Consider the following 20,789-nt stretch of genomic DNA (forward strand, 5'->3'; position numbering starts at 1 on the left):
GTGGCTCATTAAAAAGTTATCATGATGTCTGTATTCTTTCCAGACTCAGAGCAGCCAGATGACCAGCCTGTGGTGATGGATCCACCTGGTGTCCTATCCGATCAGCAGACACGTGACAGCCCTGTTGGAGCATCTCCCTCTTTGGCTCAAGCTCCTGCCACAGCATCTTCCACCTGTTTACCGAGCCAGGTGGAGTTTCCAGCTCTGGCACAACTGGGATCTACTCCGAGTATCCTGGAGCAGCCAGCCACCAACAGTGGTCAGCTGGAATATTCTCCGACGCCAGCTCATTCTGGCACTCCTGTCCCACGTGCTGCCGTGTTGGAGGAGCCGCCTGATGCTGCCCCGCAGTTGCAGCCGCAGCCTGACGAGGGCACGTGTGTCCCTGATGTGGAGATTGCATGTTGCAGCGTTGGGCCGCACAGGGCAGTCCCTGCAGCTCCCGCAAAGGCAGCAGAGCTCTGCCCGCTCCAGGTGCTCCCGGATGCCGTCGTTCTGGAGCGGCAGCCTGTGGCACAGGTCCCTGCACTGCCGGAGCCCAGCCAGCCCAGCATGGTGCAGCATCCCTTTGTGAGCCCGGCGTTCCCTGTAGCCACCACGGCCGATCCTCTCGCTGTGGTGGGGTCCCAGCTCCAGAGCCCGACCCAGGGGCCAGCATCTGCAGCCCCACAGCACGCCGCTGGGGTTGCTCTGCTGCAGCAGCAGCCGCCTGGTACGGCCGAGTCCGACGGAGAGGGGCCGCCCAGGGTGGACTTTGTCGACAACACCATAAAAAGCCTCGATGAGAAGCTGCGCAATTTGCTTTACCAGGAATACGTTCCTACTTCCTCTGCATCGGCAGGGACCCCAGATACTTCTGTCCCCTTGGAACAGGGTGACAGCGAACTTCACTTGCTGTCTTTTCCCGAAGATCAAGTTCCCGTGTTGGCGTTGGATTTGAGAGAACCAGGCCATAGTGCTGCAGAACCCAGCCAGGAGATGAAAGCTGCTGCTGAAGCCCCGTTGGTGCCACTCACAGCACCCAAGATCTTGCCCTATCCAGGACTGGTAAGTCTAGTGGTGGCTCTGCCCCCTGATACTCCGACGAGTAGAGCTCAGAACCAATGTCTGTACACATTGAACCATGTCTATGTACATGTCCTGTGGTAGGACGTGTGTAGGTTTCTTGCTTTTCTAAACATGTTATGTGTCTGCTGCTGGGTGTATTCGGTCTGTTAGCTTCTTTCCAATGTGAAAGTTCTCTTAAATTTTTATCATCATTTTACATTAATAAAATTTGGCTCATTCATGAAAACCAAACTTTTTACTCAGCGTCTCGATCATGCCCCTGTATTGTGTTCTTTCAAGTACGATCCTGAGTTTATGAAAACAGGTTTGCAGCACTTTCTACTAGATCAGTGTGTATCTTACCTGAAAAGTAGCATTTCTGGTGATAGTTACATCACCATTAGTAAGGATGAGGCTGTTCTTTGTAGCGTCAGCTGGATGCACTATATCAGCTGCTTGAAAAATGCTGTGTTACAGGCAAGATTCCTGCACTTGAGTAACTCACTCTTTAGAGCATATTGTTTATAGTGACTTTCTACGGCAGATAAAATTCTCCCTCTCTGAAAGGTCTTGCATCTCTCCAATAATTTGTCCTATTAAAATATGTGACAATAAGAAGAGAGACAGAATTTCTGAAGACAGACATACAGATGAAGAAGGTACAGCCTGGCTGGAAAAGCAAACCACAACAAAACCCCAAACAGAGATGTATATAATTCAGTTTGGGTTTTGGGTGGGTTTTTAGCCTGGTTTTTTTACTAACTTAGGCTACATTTCCCTCTGTGACACTGCCACTGCTTTTTTGTTTCTTCCCAAGGGAAGGCAGAAAATGGAGGAGTTGAAGGTAGAGCTAGAAGGCCGCCTTCACAGACACTAAAATAGTTTAATAGTCCACAATAGTGTGAGAGCAGAGAGAGGAGGAGAAGGCATCACCTTTCTGCTTTGTGTGGAACTGACATGCTTTTTCTTTCTTTTGTACCAAAAGCATGAAAAGTCAGAGGTCACCAGCGTCGGTGCCTGCTCCTCAGAAGGAAGAGGTGGGTCAGCAAGCAGAAAAGGTAATGTTCCTTTCAGTGAACAGCATCATCTGTACTAGTGCATGGTCCTCTTCTCCAGTGTCCACTTGCTGCTCACCCTTCTCCAGGGCCCAGCATAAGGTGTTCCTGATCTTATTTCTAATACAACTAATATTGAACATCTTGCTTCTGTCAAGTTTCCTAGAAAGGAACTGCCTCACAGGTGATTTCTTTTAAACCGTAAGTAAGTAATACCTGCCTGTGATGGAGGTGCAGGGTGTTCACAGGGAAGGCTATGTTCCAAATAATTCATTTCCAGTGCCCTTAAAAAGCCAAACAGAAATTCCCTCAGATTTCCTGGGCTTCATAAAAACATATTGATGAAAATAACATGCTTGAGGGTAGTCCCTCTGGGGGGAAGCCTGTTAAACTTTCAAGGAAGTCCCATGGAGAACTAGTAAAGAACACTTTAAGTACTTGTAGATGCAATGGAACTTTGTATAGTTACATATAGTAGGAGCCAGTGTAAGAAGATGGATATTAATTATGCTCCATTTACCTGTCTTGCAACTCATTGTGAGGTTTTAAGGGCTGAGGAACCTCAAACTGTTCATTCTGTCATGGGTGGGGTGGGGAAGCTTGTGAGATTGTTGTGCCAAAGCTTTTAGGTCAGCGTAAGAGGGGAGCACTGGGTAGCCTGCATTCGTTTCTCACTACAGAGTATGCAAGTGGAAATATAGCATTTTGCAGTAAAATTAATGTATCTTAGATACCATCAAGCAGTGATATATTTCACTGTTTCAGAATTATGAAGTGACAGATTTTTGCCTTACGTTCACTCTCTGCAATGTGCCGTAAGAAAGTGGCTTTATAAAAGGCTTGATTTCTTTGTTTAACTTCAAAAGCAGCATCCAGCTTGTGAAATAATTGCTTCTTGATTACTTCCACTGCCACTTTCATTCTTGTGTGCTTCTGTGGTCACAGTGCCCACCTTTTGAGCTTATAATTTCTACTTAATTTCCACAACGGATTGAAGAGAGTGCCTACTACCTGCAGATATTTTATAGGGGCATCAGTATTGTCTCCTGTATTACAAAGATTGTATAGTTAAATTATTCCTCAGTGTGACACTTTATCACGCTTCAGTTTATCACAATAAACACACTGGTTTTTATTATACTAAAGCATTCCAGACATGAATGTTTATTTTTTTTCCAACTTGTAAAACAGGCTCAGCTGCAAGCATCACTTCAACTCCGGCTGCTACAGCAAAAGGCCTTCTTCAGGTAACCAGAAACAAGGAGCAGTTTTATGCTTGATTGTTAAGAGTTACTTTCAATGTTAATCTCCATTATTTTCTCCAGGTTACACCTACGTCTTCAAGCATAACTAAGCAGATGGAAACTTCTAAAGGAAGCGAGAAGGCAAAAACTGTGACACTGTCTGCACACACAGAAAATGTAACACAGATACCTACAGCAGATGGGGTGATAAATAACCTTCAAAGGGATGACTCTCTAGACTCTGGTTCCCATGGAAAACAAGCTGAAGCTCATGATAGCAGTACACCAGCCAAAACGATTGGCAGGTTTTCAGTGATCAGCACACAAGATGAACTAACTTTAGCAGCGCCGCACTGCTTGAGGTTCTCGGCACCCCCAGATGTCTACTTGGATGAGCTCCCTTCCAGCCCTAATCTGAAGACAGCTGTCCGGCGGATGCCGACAGCCTCCTCTGTTGATGTCCTCTGTGACCAGGGTTCCAGTGATTCTGCTGAGGAGCTTTTCCATCGGCAGTCGGCTGCTGCTGCCCCACTGTCCCCCCCAAGCAGCAGCACGGCTACTGACTTCATTAAGAAAGCAGCTGCTTTTCTGCAGAGGTCTGGCAAAGCTGGCTCGCCTGGCCTCGATTCCCCTAATGGGCAAGGAGCAAAAATTCCTACCATCAACATCACATCTTTCCACTCGCAGTCATCATACATGAGCAGTGACAATGACTCGGAATTTGAAGATGCAGATATGAAGAAAGAATTGCAGAACCTGAGAGAAAAGTATGTTGGGTTGCAAACAGTGCTGGGGAAGCTTGTGTTAAGATACCCAGGCAGCAGCTCTGCGTATGATGAACAAATATGTGGTTTTCATAGCTGTAATGAGTGTACTGGTTCTGGGCAAATTAGGCATCACTTTCCCCAACATCATAGTGCATCCTTTTGCACATAACTTTATTTGTTAATTCCCTTTAGAAGAAGAATTCAGTAATTATATTTTTAAACCCCAAAACATTTCTGCTGTGATGTCCGGCTTCCTTACTGAAGAACTGTATTGATATGGTGGCAAACAATACAACTTGTACCGCATGAGATAGGAGGTCCACAGGTGGACACTATGTAAGGCATCATAAAAATAATCTGGCTGCCTGCACAGACAGCTGCTGTAGTGTTCTCTGCACCCTTATCTGCAAGGGTGATGTAGACCCATTGGTATTAGCTTTTGCAGTAGATAACCTAGTATCTATCAGGCAGGTAAGACCCTTGCTTCACCTCCCATTGGATCTCGCATCAAGTCATCGGTGCAGTCTCGGCAGGAACCTGTTGTGATGCCAGTCCTGAGAGCCTGACTTCTTTAAATGTGAACATTTTATTTCTTTCCTGGCAGGTGATGGGTAGAAACTAGCACTAAATGTTAGTTTAACCAAAATGCTAAACTTTATCTAAAGAGATAATGGTTTTACTGAATACGGATGATGCATCTTTTTAAAACAGAACTCTAGTAATGCAAAACCCCTTTAAAAGGCTTTATGGCACCATGAAATCTGCATTATAGATAAGGTAATGACTCATGTGCTCATGGCATTTTTATGGGAAGCACTTTTGCTTTTCTCCAAATTGAACTCCTTCAAACATGTTATACATGCCTTGAGAGTTAGCTTTTTTGAAGCCTTTGGTTTGAAGAGAGTTCTGATCTCTTGTCAAAACCAGTTGTTTTTACTGAGGATGTCGAAAGTCTTTTAGGCTGTCTAGAATTCTGTCTTACAAATGAGTATTTGAGAAGTCAGTCACCACAGGTAGACTGTGGTAACTTCACATACTTTTGGATTGATTGTTTTATAACCAGACTGTATTGTTTCTTTTTTTATAACTGTCTATGCTGTCAGGATGCAGTGCTTCATCAAATACACTGCTAGCAGAGTTCTTTATCTTTTATGTTTAGACATATGAAAGAAATTGCTGAACTTCAGACTCAGCAGAAGAATGAGATAGAGGCACTGTATATTCGGTTAGGGAAGCCCCTTCCTCCCAACCTGGGGTTCCTTCACTCAGCCCCACCAAGCAGCCGTCGTCGAAGAACCAGCAAAAATAAATTGAAAGGTGGAAAACTATTAAACCCTCTCGTCCAGCAGCTCAGGAGTGGCACATCAAGCACAAGTAGGTACACTAGGTTGTTTCCTCAGTTGTTTTGTTAGTGTTGGTTGTGGTTCTGCTGTGCAGTTGCGTGGACTGCAGGACACACAGTGAGAGATATATATTTTTTTTTTCCTTGCTTTCAGTAGTGTGGCTCAAGTTTGTGTTCTGCAAACTGGTTTTGCAGTGGGCTTCCTTTGGAATGGGCTTATTGCAGCTGCCCAGTTCTGAACCATGCACACCTTCTCTGCATCAGCTTGGCAGAGAAACAATAGTCTGCTTTAATTTGGAATACAGCCTGGTTACATTTTCTTTCTCCAAATGCAGTTTATTGATGTTTGTATTCACGTCTTAAGTGCTGTTATCCTCTATTGATTATGTGCTGTATCTAGTGTTGTTTATTTTTTCCTACATGATGCCATATAAATAAGATTATATTGCATTTGCTCTCCCAAAGGCTGGAAGGTAAGAACAGTTATAAAACTGTGATGGATGCTTGGACCATCTGAAGCAGTTTGAGATTTTTCAAACAGTAGTACAGTCTTGAGTCATTATCTCCTTGGAAAGTATAAAGTTAGAATTCAACTAGGGAATGTTGATAGGCCCCAGTACCTATTTCTTCAGCAAAATGAAGACAAATCATTTTTATTCTACTCTACTACTTAGTTCATGCTGTTATATAGAGAACCCTGTGTTTCAAACCTGGTATCTCTTGTTTTCAACATCACTGCATCGTAGGTCCACTTTGAATTTCATTGCACCACAGTGAATTGTAGACAGTGTTTTGGAAGTTTTTGCTTTTAATTAAGGATTTCAACTGAGATAGGAAAAGCAAGGATATTCAGAGGCAAGATGTTCTGTGATATCGCTTGAATCTCGGTATACTTGCCTGAAGGAACTGAAGCATTGTTATGTTGGTTCAGTGCTCTATAGCTCTTCAGCTGCTACCAGCTGACATGCAGAGGTTTTACTTCCTTTCCTTTTGATGAGATACTCTAAATGTCTGGTATGTGTGGTCTGTTCATTTTGTGGTTTATTATTTGGTTCTCTCTAGCCATTTTTCCCTCTGTCTATTCACAAAACGCACATCTATCTCCACTTTGGGTTTTATAGAATCATAGAATAGTTAGGGTTGGAAAGCACCTCAAGATCATCAAGTTCCAACCCCCCTGCCATGGGCAGGGACACCTCACGCTAAAGCATGTCACCCAAGGCTCTGTCCAACCTGACCTTGAACACTGCCAGGGATGGAGCATTCACAACCTCCCTGGGCAACCCATTCCAGTCCCTCACCACCCTCACAGTAAAGAACTTCTTCCTTATATCCAGTCTAAACCTCCCCTGTTTAAGTTTAAACCTGTTACCCCTTGTCCTATCACTACAGTCCCTAATGAAGAGTCCCTCCCCAGCATCCCGATAGGCCCCCTTGAGATACTGGAAGGCTGCTATGAGGTCTCTACACAGCCTTCTCTTCTCCAGGCTGAACAGCCCCAACTTTCTCAGCCTGTCTTCATATGGGAGGTGCTCCAGTCCCCTGAGCATCCTCATGGCCTCCTCTGGACTTGTTCCAACAGTTCCATGTCCTTTTTATGTTGAGGACACCAGAACTGCACACAGTACTCCAGGTGAGGTCTCATGAGAGCAGAGTAGAGGGGCAGGATCACCTCCTTTGACCTGCTGGTCAATCTTCTTTTGATGGCAGCCCAGGATACGGTTGGTTTCTGGTCTGCAAGCGCACACTAAAGCCGGCTCATGTTCATTTTCTCATCGACCAGCACCCCGAAGTTCTTCTCCTTGGGCTGCTCTGAATCTCTTCTCTGCCCAGCCTGTAGCTGTGTCTGGGATTGCTCTGACCCAGGTGTAGGACCTTGCACTTGGCATGGTTAAACTTCATGAGGTTGGCATCAGCCCACCTCACAAGCGTGTCAAGGTCCCTCTGGATGGCATTCCTTCCCTCCAGCGGATCAACCGAACCACACAGCTTGGTGTCATCAGCAAGCTTGCTGAGGGCGCGCTCAATCCCACTGTCCATGTCACAAACAAAGATGTTAAACAAGACCGGTCCCAACACCGATCCCTGAGGGACACCACTCGTTACTGGTCTCCAGCCGGACATTGAGCCATTGACCACAACTCTTTGTGTGAGGCCATCCAGCCAGTTCTTTATCCACCGAGTGGTCCATTCATCAAATTGATGTCTCTCCAATTCAGAGACAAGGATATCGTGTGGGACAGTGTCAAGTGCTTTGCACAAGTCCAGGTAGATGACATCAACTGCTCTACCGCTGTCCATCAGTTCTGTAGCCCCATCATAGAAGGCCACCAAATTGGTCAGGCAGGATTTCCCCTTAGTGAAGCCACGCTGGCTGTCACCAAGCACCTTGTTGTTTTCCATGTGCCTTAGCATGCCTTCCAGGAGAATCTGCTCCAAGATTTTGCCAGGCACAGAGGTGAGACTGACTGGTCTGTAATTCCCTGGGTCATCCATTTTCTCCTTCTTGAAAATGGGGGTTATATTTCCTTTTTCCAGTCGTCGGGAACTTCACCTGACTGCCATGATTTCTCAAATATGATGGCCAGCGGCTTAGCAACTGCATTTGCCAGCTCCTTCAGGACCCACGGATGGATTTCATTAGAACCCATGGACTTGTCGACTTTCAGGATTTTAAGATGGTCTCGAACCATTTCCTCTCCTACAGTGGGCCTAAGGTCTTCATTCTCACAGTCCCTGCATCTGCCTTCCAAGACTTGGGTGGTGCAGTCAGAGCCTTTGCCAGTGAAGACCGAGGCAAAGAAGTCACTGAGAACCTCAGCCTTCTCCAAATCCAGGGTAGCCAGTTCTCCTGATAGCTTCCGGAGGGGGCCTACATTGTCCCTAGTCTGTTTTTTTATTTGCTATGTACCTGTAGAATCCCTTCCTGTTATCCTTAATATCCCTAGCCAAGTTTAATTCTAACTGGGCCTTAGCTTTCCTCACCTGCTCCCTCGCTTCCCGGACAACATCCCTGTACTCTTCCCAGGCCGCCTGTCCTTGCTTCCACTTTTTATAAGCCTCTTCTTTAATTTGAATTTTCCTCAGCAGCTCCTTATCCATCTAAGGAGGTCTCCTGGCCCTCCTGCTGCACTTCCTTCTTGTTGGGAGGCAACACTCTTGACCTTGTAGCAGGTGATCCTTGAATATCAACCAACAGTCTTGGGCCCCCCTGCCCTCTAGGGCTATATCCCATGGAACCTTACTAAGCAGGTTCCTGAAGAGGCCAAAGTCTGCTGTCTTGAAGTACAGGGCAGTGAGCTTGCTGCACGCTCTTCTCACTGTCCTGAGGATCTCAAATTTGACCATCTTGTGATTGCTGCATCCAAGGCTGCCTTGGAGCATCACATTTCCAACGAGCCCTTCCCTGTTGGTGAGCAGGAGGTCAAGCATGGCACCTCTCCTTGTCGGCTCCTCTATTACTTGCAGAAGGAAGCTGTCTTCCACACATAGGCTTTTCCTATCTGCCTATAGAGTGCTTCATCCAGAGGTTCTCCTTGATCAGGTGGTCTGTAACAGATCCCCACAGTAATGTCTCCCATCGCTGTTTTCCCTTTAACCCTGACCCACAAACTCTCTGTTGACTGCTCCCCTGTCCCCAGACAGTTCCATACTCTCCAGCCTATCCCTAACATAAAGGCCAACTCCCTCTCCCCATCTACCAGGCTTGTCCTTTCTAAAGAGCCTGTAACCTTCCATTCCAACACTCCAGTCATAGCAGCCATCCCACCATGTTTCTGTGATGCCTATTATATTATACTCCCGTAGACGTGCACACATCACAGATATACCCATGCTACGGGCATTTGTATAGAGGCATCTGAGCTGAGCTCCAAATGAAGCTGGCTCATTGGCTGGAGCAGCCGGAATATCTCTACGTTGCTCCGAGCATTTATTATAGGTGCTGGCAGCTGACTTGGTATGTTGGGATGGAATGATGCCCCCCTCCCCCAACACGTCTAGTTTAAAGCCTCCTTGACCAGTCTGGCAAGCCTCCTACCAAAACTGCTCTTACCCTTCTAAGACCAGCTCCACCAGCCTTTGCTAGACCTGGCCTACAGACTTGAGTCCCGTGTTCAAGACACCCAAACCCCCGACTATGGCACCAGCCTTTTAACCATTTATTAACCTGGCTAATCCTCCTAGCTTTTTTAAGGTCCTCCCCTGTATCCTGGAGAATAGACGAAAAGACTATCTGAGCTCCAGAGCCCTTAACCACCTCTCCCAGGGCTCTGTAGTCCTTCTTTATGCTCCCCAGGCTACTACTATCTATATCCCTAGCACCCACATGTATCACCAGAAGTGGGTAATAGTCCATGGGGCTTACTAGAGGCAGCAGCCTCTCTGCCACATCCCTGATCCGTGCCCCTGGTAGGCAACACACCTGCCTGGAGACCGGGTCAGGCCGACAGACGAGTGCTTCTGTCCCTTTCAAAGTAGAATCCCCTGCTACTACGACCCGCCGCGTTTTCCTGGCAGCACCAGTAGAGATCTTCTTTACCAGTGCATCAGCCGGCTGTTTCTGACACAAGTGCGTTTCCTCATGAGACCCCTGCAGGACAGCAAAGCGGTTCTGGGTGGGGACAACAGATTTAGGAGGAAGCCCTTTGCTGTTAATTGTCCTCTTCCTGCTTTTTTTGTTGGTTTGTTTTTCTGTCACCAGTTCCCAGCTCCGCGGGTTAACAACCTCCTTCTTTCCTCCATGAGCTACATACAGGGGAAGCTTGAGGACTCTGCACAGTTTGGGCAGGGAGCAAGCATTCCTGCTTCCTCTCAGCTACCCTGACATCTTGTAGCCTATTAATAGCTCCCTGCAGCTCAGTCACCTGCTGCAGGAGAACCTCCACCAGGGCGCACCGAGTGCAGCCCTGCCCATTGCGCACCTTTCCCTCACCAGAGCAGTGCAGGCACTCTCTACCCCCCGAAGCCTGCACTGCAGCCTCCCCTCTCATCGGCTCTGTCTGGGTGCCTACGGTGGCCACTGCCGGGGCAGCCAGAGCAGAGCTCCCAGACCGGGCCCTGGCCATACGGCGAGCGCTCACCATCCCGCTCACCATCCCGCCCACCTGCCCCCGCGAACCGCCCCGACCCGCTCTGGTCACTCCCGCTCCCTGGGGCAGGTTTTTACCCGCTCAGGGCTGGTGCCACTCTTCCTGGCTCCACCCCCTGTGAGTCCCTGCTCGCGTCAGCTGAGCTGCCTGGTCCTGGGCAGGTCCTATCGAGGACTTGAGGCTCCCTCGGTGGCTATTGTCGCTCTGAGTTGAGGCTCCTGGACGCTGATCTCCCCCCACTCCGGTGTTGAAGGCGTCCTCTCTCGAGCTACCCACCTCAGCAATTTTGGCTCATGTCAGTTTGCTATCCTAGTCCAGGGAGTGTAAGTTCATTTCTGCATCAAATGTCACAATTCCCTTTTTTTTTTTTTTTTTTCCTGGTCACCTCCAGTTAGAGAACAGAGATCTGCTTAATCTGCTGCTTTAGTGCATGCTTGCTTTCATGCGTTTCTTCTGCGTTACTTTCCAGGGTTTTGAAGCACTGCATAGAGTTCACATTAACTTTTAAGAATTCATGCCCATGTCTTCTCATCATTGACTAAGTGGATTCCTCATTTTTGGCCTTCCTAAGTCCTTTTTTAGGGATCAAGGGCAAGAAGTTTCTAGTACCGTTGCCGATGTAACTGTCATTTCTACTATTAGATGCTTTTGCTGATAAATCCTTGTAACAAATTATTACAAAGATATTCTGGTGGTAAAGTATCTTTACCTGAGATATCCATGTAGACAGGCAGATACAGATACTTTGATACAGATGTGTATCCAACTATAGATTGCTATAAATAAAAAGTTCCTTATGTCTTTCCAGCAACTTTTTATTTCACTCCATTTGCCTGCTTTCACCTTCCGTGTTTGAGAGCAAACCTACGTGTTCTCAGTCATTCTGTGCATTCATCCTCCTACTTAGTCAATTCTGTGGCTCTCACTTTAATTCAGCGGTGCTTCTTGACTCCAGGCTTCCTGAAAAATGCTTGACTAAAAGTCAAGCCTACACCACAAGCTTCTTGGGAGTCCAGGGTGCCCAGAGAAGTTGTGGCAGCCCCATCCCTATCAGTGTTCAAGTTCAGGCTGGGCTGGATGAGGCTTGGAGCAAGCTGCTCTAGTGGAAGGTTTCTCTGCCTGTGGAAGGTGTCTCTGCCCATGGCAGGGGTTTGGAACTGGAGGAGCTTTAAGGTCCCTTCCAACACAAACCAGGCTGCGATTGTATGATTCTATGAAATTGGGATCAGCAGTAGTATATGTAGGTCATTTACTGTTGTGGGCTGTAAAGTCTCTGCTTCACACAGTACTTCAGAACTGTAAATCCTTGTTGTTCTTTGTGGCAAAGTAGAATCATAGAAGAGTTAGGATTGGAAAGGATAATGACTTCTGACATGGATTTTGATTTGATGTTTTCCTAGCATTTGCCATCACATGTATTTTGTTTGTTTGCTCTTTCAGGTAATCTTTCAGACTCTAAAGACTCACCCCACAAAGAAGCACCTAAATCTCAGCCTGGCTCTCCTGAAGCAGCAGCAGCAATAGTTTCCTCTGCCTCAGCCACCTTTGGGAAGGCTGTTCAAACACAGCAGCCATGCTCTGTCAAGGCCTCTTTGTCTTCTGACATCTGCTCTGGCTTAGGCCCCGAAGGAGGTGACGTGAACGCAAGCTCTGGCCAAGGTGATTTTTTCATCCCAGCTGTTTGGCATGTCTTCCAGCACATGCTAATATTAGTTTGCTTCCCTTATGCTTGAACTACTTAGGAATGGATTTCGCTTCTAGTGCTATAGGGACACAAACCTTTGACAATGCAAATTACTTGCTTATCTTTATAGAGGTTGTTGCTGTATTGCCAGAAGAACAAAAGTAATGTATATCTAACCAAGTGTTAATAGTCAACACTCAAGAAGGCATGCTAATTTTTAAGAAGGAAATACCTTTTCTTTTTGCCAGCAGTGGCTTTATACTGGCACCTTTTTTTGAGTGTGCCTCACAGATTTCTGAGAAAAAAAAAGAAAGTAAAACAGACAAACAAAGATATAGGAGATTGTTTCCTTTGATTCATTTTGGGCTTTATTGATAAGCCCCCTGACAGTGGTAGGCGCAGAGCTCCTCATTGTAAACTACCAAACTATCTTGGGTGTGAGGGGAAATTCTAGATGAAACTAGATGGTCTTAAGGTCCTTTCCTACCCTCACCATTCTGTGATTCTATAAACAGAAAGAAAAAGAAATCAAAACAAAGAAACCCAATCCCAGAGAACCAAGTTAGGTTTCCTTTATCTAAGGGATTAATTTCATGCATGGTTTTGGAGTCCCAGCCCAAGGACTGTAGACTGGCTGTGTTTCCCAGTCCTGACCTCTGAAACTCCTGTATATTGCACACCTCCATAGGCTTTGACTGATCTTGTTGCCATGCATATTGGAAGTTATAATGATGATTAAAATACCTTCCTCTCATTGCACATCCTGCCAAACTAATCTACAAAATATACCTATCTGTTCTCTTCTGCCGTTATTGCATCCTTTGTGTATGGTCAATTAACTTACTCCTCTTTGGCAAAGTTAAAATGGAGATGTGGATGTTTAACTAACAAAGCTGATTTGACTGATGGTATAGGACATCTGATCACAGCTACTTGTACTTTATAAGTGTCTTTGTTTTCTTCCCTTTATATTCATTTGCAGGCTGGACGGTTTTCCACCAAACGTCTGAGAGAGTGACCTATAAATCTAGTAGCAAACCTCGTACCAGATTCCTCAGTGGACCTGTGTCTTTGTCCATCTGTTTGTATTTGTTCTTTTGTATTTTATCACAGCCCATCTTTCTTTTACCCCCTTTTTCCAATTCCATGTTTTGTATCTCTAATATGTTTGGCAGGATGCCCCTTTTTCTGAGCCATCTTTTCTTTCTTTTTATCTTTCTTTTAAGTAATCATCATGAACACGCCTTATTTATATTAATTTTTCATATGAAAGCTTTTTTTGCACTGCTTTTGGCTCATGCCTGGGCACCAAAAGCATGTGTGGAAGATCTCATCATTTATTATATAGCCTTATGGTAAATTCTACCCTGGACTTATCAAAGCTTTTGTACTTTATGTGATTTATGTTGAAGTAATTTTATTTGCAATGTGGCAAATATACATGTCTGCTGTCCCGGTTCCAGCGACAACAAAAAGAAATCCATCCTTCTGTAGACGAATGGTCTCTTTCACACATGTTTGGACTATGAAGACATGCATGTAGCAAGCTGATACAATACTAGAAGGTCACTGGAGGGTATAACTTCCATACAAGGGCTGTATTAACACAATATACAGTACTGTTTATATCCACTCTATTTTCTTTAGTTTTTTCCCCCTGCTCTTTGCATGTGGAAATGCTGAGACAATAGTGCTCCAGCTAGTTCTTTCAAAATCCGTTTTGTAGGTGGGTTTTCCCCATGCATTCACTCTCACTGTGTTAAGTGAGCAATTTTTTTACTTACTCATAAGCAGCAGGGAGATCTGGTGACTCTTAAGGGAGAGTGCCATTAACTTTATGTGTGTAAGTGGATCTGGCTGAAGCACTTTACTCAGTGTATTTTCTTATGACCTTATGTGACCTCTGAGATGAAGTCAATTAGCAGTTCATCAAAGCAGAAAGAAGTAAAAAGCAATATCAGATTCTCAGATGATATTTTGAAATGGATTGCTAGGATTTTTCATTTCAAATAACTGTGCACCTTCTATTTGTACCCTATTTGTCTGACTTGTGAAGCAACTGGCAATTCAACCAAATGATACCAAGCAACTTAATTAACAAATTAAGACTTTTTTACTCAATCATATACGCTGCTTTTTAGGCAAACAGATTTTGCTCGTACAATAAAGATATGTTGTGCTGAACAGGTACTATAGGCCACTTACATATAACATTAGAAAGGCTAATAATGGTCTTGAGGAAGTGTTCGGTTAACTAACTGTTCATTTGCATTAATATCAGATCTCCCATGGGACTTCCACATTGCTCGTCATGATCCAAGTGGTAGAGATCGAAGGCACAAGACCACTCAAATACACTCCTCCTAATTTTATGGATAAACAGTATTTTAAAAAATAATCTCAACTTTTCTGTTTGAGGTCCCTGAAAAGTGTAAGCATGCAGGTTCTTGAAAACTGAGGTTTCCTGCTCAACAGACTGGATTTATTATACGCAAGTTTTTAACAACTATTGGAAGTTCTGAGACAACTGAGACCATTTTTCGTTCAGGGTTTTGGGTGTTTTTTTTCTGAGAGCCTAAGGGGAATTCTCGGTCCACATTTTCCCATTTGGTGTTAAAATGGACATTGTCGTTTCTTCCTCTGCACGTGTAATTCCCAGAAGTTTTTTCATTAATCTTTGACAGAGATATTATTCAGGAGGATGCAAAAAGACTGGGAGACATCAATTAAAAACCAGAATATTAAAATGTTTGGGTGCATGGGTATTGTGAATGAAACCAAGAGAATATGTAAATCCTTCAAGGCATGAAGTTCACGATGCTTAAATAACTCGGCACGACTAATTGCTTTCTGTTCTCAGCCCATATGTTGTCTTCTCTGTTTCTTCTGGGGAGGTGTTGGGAGAGGAGGTTTGCACTCCCCCATTTCTGAGTCAGACAAGGAGATGGGCTGAGTTTCAGGCACTTAACCCTAACACATCCATCCAAAGTCACAGCTGCTCAGAAAGCGCAGCTGATTTTTGAATGCTGCCTGGCACTAGAGCTTTCCACAGTGGAATTGTGGGTAGGTTTTGATGGGGATAGGAGGTTATTCTGGCTTGTTTTCCCAGTGAGTCCAGCAGTTGGTTGTGTGTGTGTGAAGGCATGGAGATGGGGCTGCGTGTGGCTCCATCCTTTCCAAGGGCAGCTGGGGCTGGGATTGCTGCCGGAAGAATGTATGGCTGGTGATTCCATCGAGCCAGATTCCCGAGCTGCTGTGGCTGTGGGCCTCAGGAAAAACAACGATAGGTAATGATGATGGGAATGCCAGTGGGCCGGGATAAGGCTCTTCAGTGTGAGCAGCTTGGTACCATGCAGCCTAGGATGCTGGGCCTATGGCCCAAGTTGGTGTTTCCCTGGATTTCTTGTTTGAGTGCTGTTGACAAAAGTTGTGCTGGATTTTTCTTTAAGGTCCCTTCTAATACAAATCATTCTATTCTGTGGTTTTCAGAAATGCTTTGGATCTATACACTTGATTAAGTAAAAAAAGAGCCCTTTGGGGAGCTTGGATATTCCAGGGTGAGGCTTGTACTGTATTAGCAGACATATTAGAAGCATGCTTTTAAAAATAAATGTTCAGGTTCTTCAAAGATAGTTCTACAAATGCTTCCCTTGTTACAAGATCCATCAAAATTGAGCATTTTCACAGTGTTCTTCCAGAATTGGTTTTCTGATCTGTTCCCCATGCCCAGTATTAACTTTTCCTTTGTACTTTTCACAGAAGAAACTAGTTTTGGTGGGCTTCAGTGTCATTTTAGCCTGAGCTCCTTCCTGGGTTAAAGTGCAAGGGCATCTTAAGGAAGAGTTTGTGCTGATTGTGAGTGGAATTTTCAAAAGCTCCTTTTGGCTTAGACCTGTCATCTTGTGTAAAGCCATTTTTGCCTGGTCTGTAGTAATTAGTGTATTGTATGGGCCTTTTTGTATTGCCATTTCAATTTTATGTTAGCTTTCAAGTTTTTTGGCAGTTGTTATACTGCAAATACAGGATAGTGGGTTTTCTCTGTCCTGCAAGATAAAATAGCTACTTAATTTCTCAGATAAGAAATCTGGAATTGGAGGTAAAACACTGCTGAATTTTTGCAATCTTAGATTGAATCTTAATTGTGATTCGTCTCTTTAACTTTACAGCTGTTAAACACCTCAGTTGTAGAAGTAATACAATTAATCTGGTGAATTAGGTGTACCAAGTGCATTTTTAATTGAACTTGAATTTAGAACCAGCTGTAGCTGATGATTGTCAGCCCCCTGCCTCAGACGGTATCACCCCTCTATATAATGTTTCTCGTCCCCCAAGCAACATGCTGGAGCGATAATAGAAACAGCTCTCTTTTGGTGACTGACTCTTCTGTAAGATTTTCCTTAATGCTGACTTCCCTCATGTGGGTACTCTGTGAATCTGCCCTTCCTCACTGTTCTCTGCTTCTTCCCTACACCTCTGGGGGCCCTGGATTTGCTTTGGCACCTGAGGTACATGTAAACTTGTGACTGATGTTCAGGAAGTGGAGGACTTGATGATTAAACTCTTTTTACAGGCATTTGAGCACATACTGTAGTCAGCTGCCTGCTTTTATTTTTTGCAGGCAGTTGCTGTTCATTCACATCCATATTGTGCTAAATGCTACCTATCGCTCCGTGCAGAAATGCAGCATAGTTCAGAAAACAGCATTCTAGTATGACTGCTATTGCTGTTTCTGGAATGGGAGTTGCTAGGTAACTTTGAGATAGGCAAGGTAAGGTATATCTGAGGGGAAAAAGGGGAGGAAGTGAAAAATACAACAGATTGTTGAGTTGTGAATGTGACTTGTGTTTGTTATCTAGGCTTTGAGATGAAAACCTACGCTTGGTCATGCTTGCGTAAGACATTACTGTAGTCGTGTCTTTCTGATTTTCCTGGAATAGAAACCTCATTAAACTGTATGAAATAATAAGAAAATCTTTCAAAGCAATCCTTCTGTTCTCCTCATGCTACCAATATCAAAACACGAACATTTATTCTCTTTTTCCCCCCTCTCCCTTTTTTTTTATTTTTATTTTTTGTTTTACTTTCTCTTCCTCAATCTCTGACTGATGTCTTTCCTTTCTCCTTTGAAGACTCATTCAGAGCCTGTGTCAATCTGGACCTACAATCTCTGAGTTTAAAGCTGCATTTCTGGCACAGTAACATAAATTATCTACGCTGGTTTGCTGCAGACAAAAAGCACATCCGCCCTGATTCTTGCTTTTTGCCCCTCTCTGATTGTGCTCATATTTTCAAGTGCTTCTTCACAATAAACTTACCATGCCCCATGTCAAATACACATCTCCTCCCATACCATAATGATGTTCTTACCAAGTCCAAAATACCTTTCAGGAAATTTGGCACTCAAATGGAAATGGTGCTTATGTCTGGCAAGATCTGACAGTCGAGGAGGGTTCTTGGTACACTTCCGACACTGTAACTGTCCAACAGAATATGTCAAATCATGACAAAGGATGTAACAAGATAATAATGTAAAAAACCATGTAGTTTGGTTAAACAAAAACTCAGCCACTCTGCTGGATTGTTTTTCTGCACTTGGACAAGGCATAAGGGAAACTCATTCACCGTTACTGTCAATTGAAGTTCAGAATCTCACATTTAGACACAAATCCTACTAATAAAGTATTTGGAGACAATTGGCCTCAGACCTGCAGAACAATGTATCTTTTTGGACTTGTAAAACAGGATTTTTAGGGTTGTTTTACAGTTTGTCTTTGCAGCCAGACTAGCTTGACTTGTTCCTGAAAGCATTTTTGGCCTCCTATCACAAACTGAATTGACATCATTTCCTGCATAAATAGAGTAGGAATTAAAACTTCCTATTAGGAAGCCAAGGCAATTTGGAGAAAAAAAAACAAACAAACCAAAAACCAAACCAAACAAAAATATCCCAACCAAATGCATCTTTAAGTCATGAGACCTTGCTTTTGGCATGCTATTGTACTTTTCAAAGCTTCTGAATGGCTGCACATTAAGAGGTTTGAGCTGTCCAGTTATTTAGACTTCCTTTACTCACCTGAACTGCTGACTTTGTCTGTCCTTTCTTGCATAATAACTACTTCTTGATTGCTTAAAAGTACCGAAGCTTGTCCGTCAGATTTGTTATGTTTAGTCTTACCTAATTCTGTATGTCTTGTATTGTTTTACCTTGTAGGGTCCACCTTGAAACGACTATGTCTAGGCAAAGATCACAGTAGTAGTAACTATCCCATTTTTGTTTCTCAGTATTTCCTTCATGGCATGGGATGTTTTCTGCTTTATTTTATTAGTTATTTTTTACTAAAAGCTAGTAATTTAATAAATAGAGCTGATGCACTTATATCGGTATGAAATTCAACTGTATAAACTGTGGTACTTTCATAATAATGCATGTGCTATGATGTGTTGGGGATCACGCATGCTGCAAGACACTTGTGGTATTCTTTGTGTGTGAGACTGTGCACGCATGCAGCCAGAAAAATGGATTCAGTGTTTGTCTTTCTGAAATACACACCTTTATATGACTGCAGTTGTCTGATGGAGGAATTTATAGCTTAAAGCAATCTTGTTCCTGTTGAGCTGCATGAAATACAAAACACTAATTGAAGAGCTGTCCTGTCAAAAATCTTATTTTTCTCACTGGTCCCTTTCCCCCCAAGTAAAGGAAAACGAGCAGTATCCACTTAGAAGTTACGTTGCAGGTTGAATGCATGATCATTTAAAGGTTCTTAATGTATTTAGTATAACCATAGGACTAATTAGTTTACTTGGTTTCATTGGCTGGTAACTGATTAACAGAAACAAGAAGACTGAATGTTCATGTTTGCTTCTATGATAATTTTACCACAGTTAAATGAACTTTTTGCTTGGAGAGATGGTCTTTATTTCAAATCTTTAGCTATATCAAATATGTTACGTGAAAAGTTACCTTACGTTTTCTGCTTAGGTCACATTCAGGCCCCTTCAGTTGCTGTTCCCTGCTGGTCTTGCAGTGTCAGACTTGTAGCTACCAACACATAAGAAAGATTATTTTTGTTCCTAGTTCATCTAGAAAGAAGTGGTCATATAAAATGAAATACCTGTCAATAAATACTCTTTCTGTCTGCTTTTGTCTATACCAGAAGTTCCATATCTTTATCTTTACCTCGAAACCTCACACACCTGCTATGTCCTCCTCTCCTTTTCTGTCATGATCCTGATAGGGTTTTTTCCCAAAAAAAAATATGCAGATGGCACAGTAAATGGTCCTAGCACCATTGAGAGAGACTGTGGGTTCCTGGAGGCGTAGTAGCCAACCCTACTTGTAACCTATATGACAGTTACATGTTTCCAGGAGGACAGTAAACTTATGCAAGTACAATAAATGGTAAATTTACTTTTTTAAACACATGCAGTTTTAGCAAGTGATACATCCTTCCTCCCACTTGCTCGTGGTGGTCTCAGCGGAACAGACTTTATGAGCCTTAGGATGTCCATGTTACTGGGACTGCCTTCCTTTCTTCTCTCCAAGACATTAATTTTACCTAGAGAGAAGTTGTGGGCACAACAGCTAGCAGCTGAGGTAACAGAATGGGAGAAAAACAATGAATGCATTGGACTTGGACCATTTCTTTAAGCAAAGGTGTTCTGTAGAAAGGAGGGGGAGGGATGAAATTTTTAAAAGCCACCATTTGAGTTGGAGTAGATGAGGAACTGTTTGAGCCGGGCAGTGGTGAAGCAGAGATGTCATCCTCAGCTTTCTTTGTGTGTGGTTTTCCAGGATCCTCGACAAACAGTCTCGCAACGTGTCCTGAGCCCCTCCCACAATCAACCCTGCAGGTTCAGGCCAACAACAGTAACAACAAGAAAGGGACATTCACAGATGATCTTCACAAGCTGGTTGACCAGTGGACAAGCAAAACTGTTGGAGCTGCACAGACAAAACCTTCTTTAAACCAACTGAAGCAGAACCAAAAAAGGCAAGACATGGAGCCAAAGGCTAATCCCATGCAAACACAGAATGAGACATGTGGAGTAAGTGGCACTCCTTGAAGAACGTACCTTTTGTTATGTGTCTGAAAGCCTTTGCAGAACTCAGATTTGGAGGAGGACATAGACTAAAATTACTTCAGATAGATGCTTCCTATAAATGTCCATCTCTTTTCATTAAATACTAAACCAGACTTTTTGTTTTTAAATTGTCTTTTGGAATAATCTTAAGGGATATATGGGCTGCTATATATATATATATATAATATATATATTTTTAAATGACAAACTGCTTATTAGCAGCAATATACAGCAATACTCTTACAGTTAACCATGTGTTGCTCAGTTTAAGTTTTAACTATTACTTCTTTCTGGTGTTTGATATTAGTCTTCCTTAGGCAGAGCAGTGGCAGGGCTGGTGACTTGGTGGTAGTGAGCCTTTGGTTTAGTGGAAGTGGAGTGAGGATTGTGCGAAGACAGGAGAGAGTTGGATGTGGTTCTGACCCTTGCTGGTTGTACTGGGCATCTTTGAGGTGCTCTGCCTCATGAAAATACC

At 43.8% G+C, this 20,789-nt stretch overlaps 1 protein-coding gene across 1 annotated transcript in view; it reads left to right on the forward strand.

The window, feature by feature from the left end:
* Positions 1-20,789, forward strand: part of WNK2 (WNK lysine deficient protein kinase 2) — a 119,615-nt gene that overhangs the window by 88,722 nt on the left and 10,104 nt on the right. The window contains exons 20-28 of the mRNA XM_061357804.1: positions 44-1,047; positions 2,033-2,105; positions 3,294-3,349; positions 3,428-4,113; positions 5,273-5,487; positions 11,986-12,204; positions 13,212-13,310; positions 18,441-18,485; positions 20,025-20,278. Of these exons, the coding sequence (XP_061213788.1) occupies positions 44-1,047; positions 2,033-2,105; positions 3,294-3,349; positions 3,428-4,113; positions 5,273-5,487; positions 11,986-12,204; positions 13,212-13,310; positions 18,441-18,485; positions 20,025-20,278 (2,651 nt within the window). The remainder of the gene's footprint in view (positions 1-43; positions 1,048-2,032; positions 2,106-3,293; positions 3,350-3,427; positions 4,114-5,272; positions 5,488-11,985; positions 12,205-13,211; positions 13,311-18,440; positions 18,486-20,024; positions 20,279-20,789) is intronic.

Source organism: Neopsephotus bourkii, unplaced genomic scaffold (genome assembly GCF_033783945.1).
Source record: "Neopsephotus bourkii isolate Nb327-2 ecotype Australia unplaced genomic scaffold, CSIRO-AGI_Nbou_v1 NB_923, whole genome shotgun sequence".
Lineage (NCBI taxonomy): Eukaryota > Metazoa > Chordata > Aves > Psittaciformes > Psittacidae > Neopsephotus > Neopsephotus bourkii.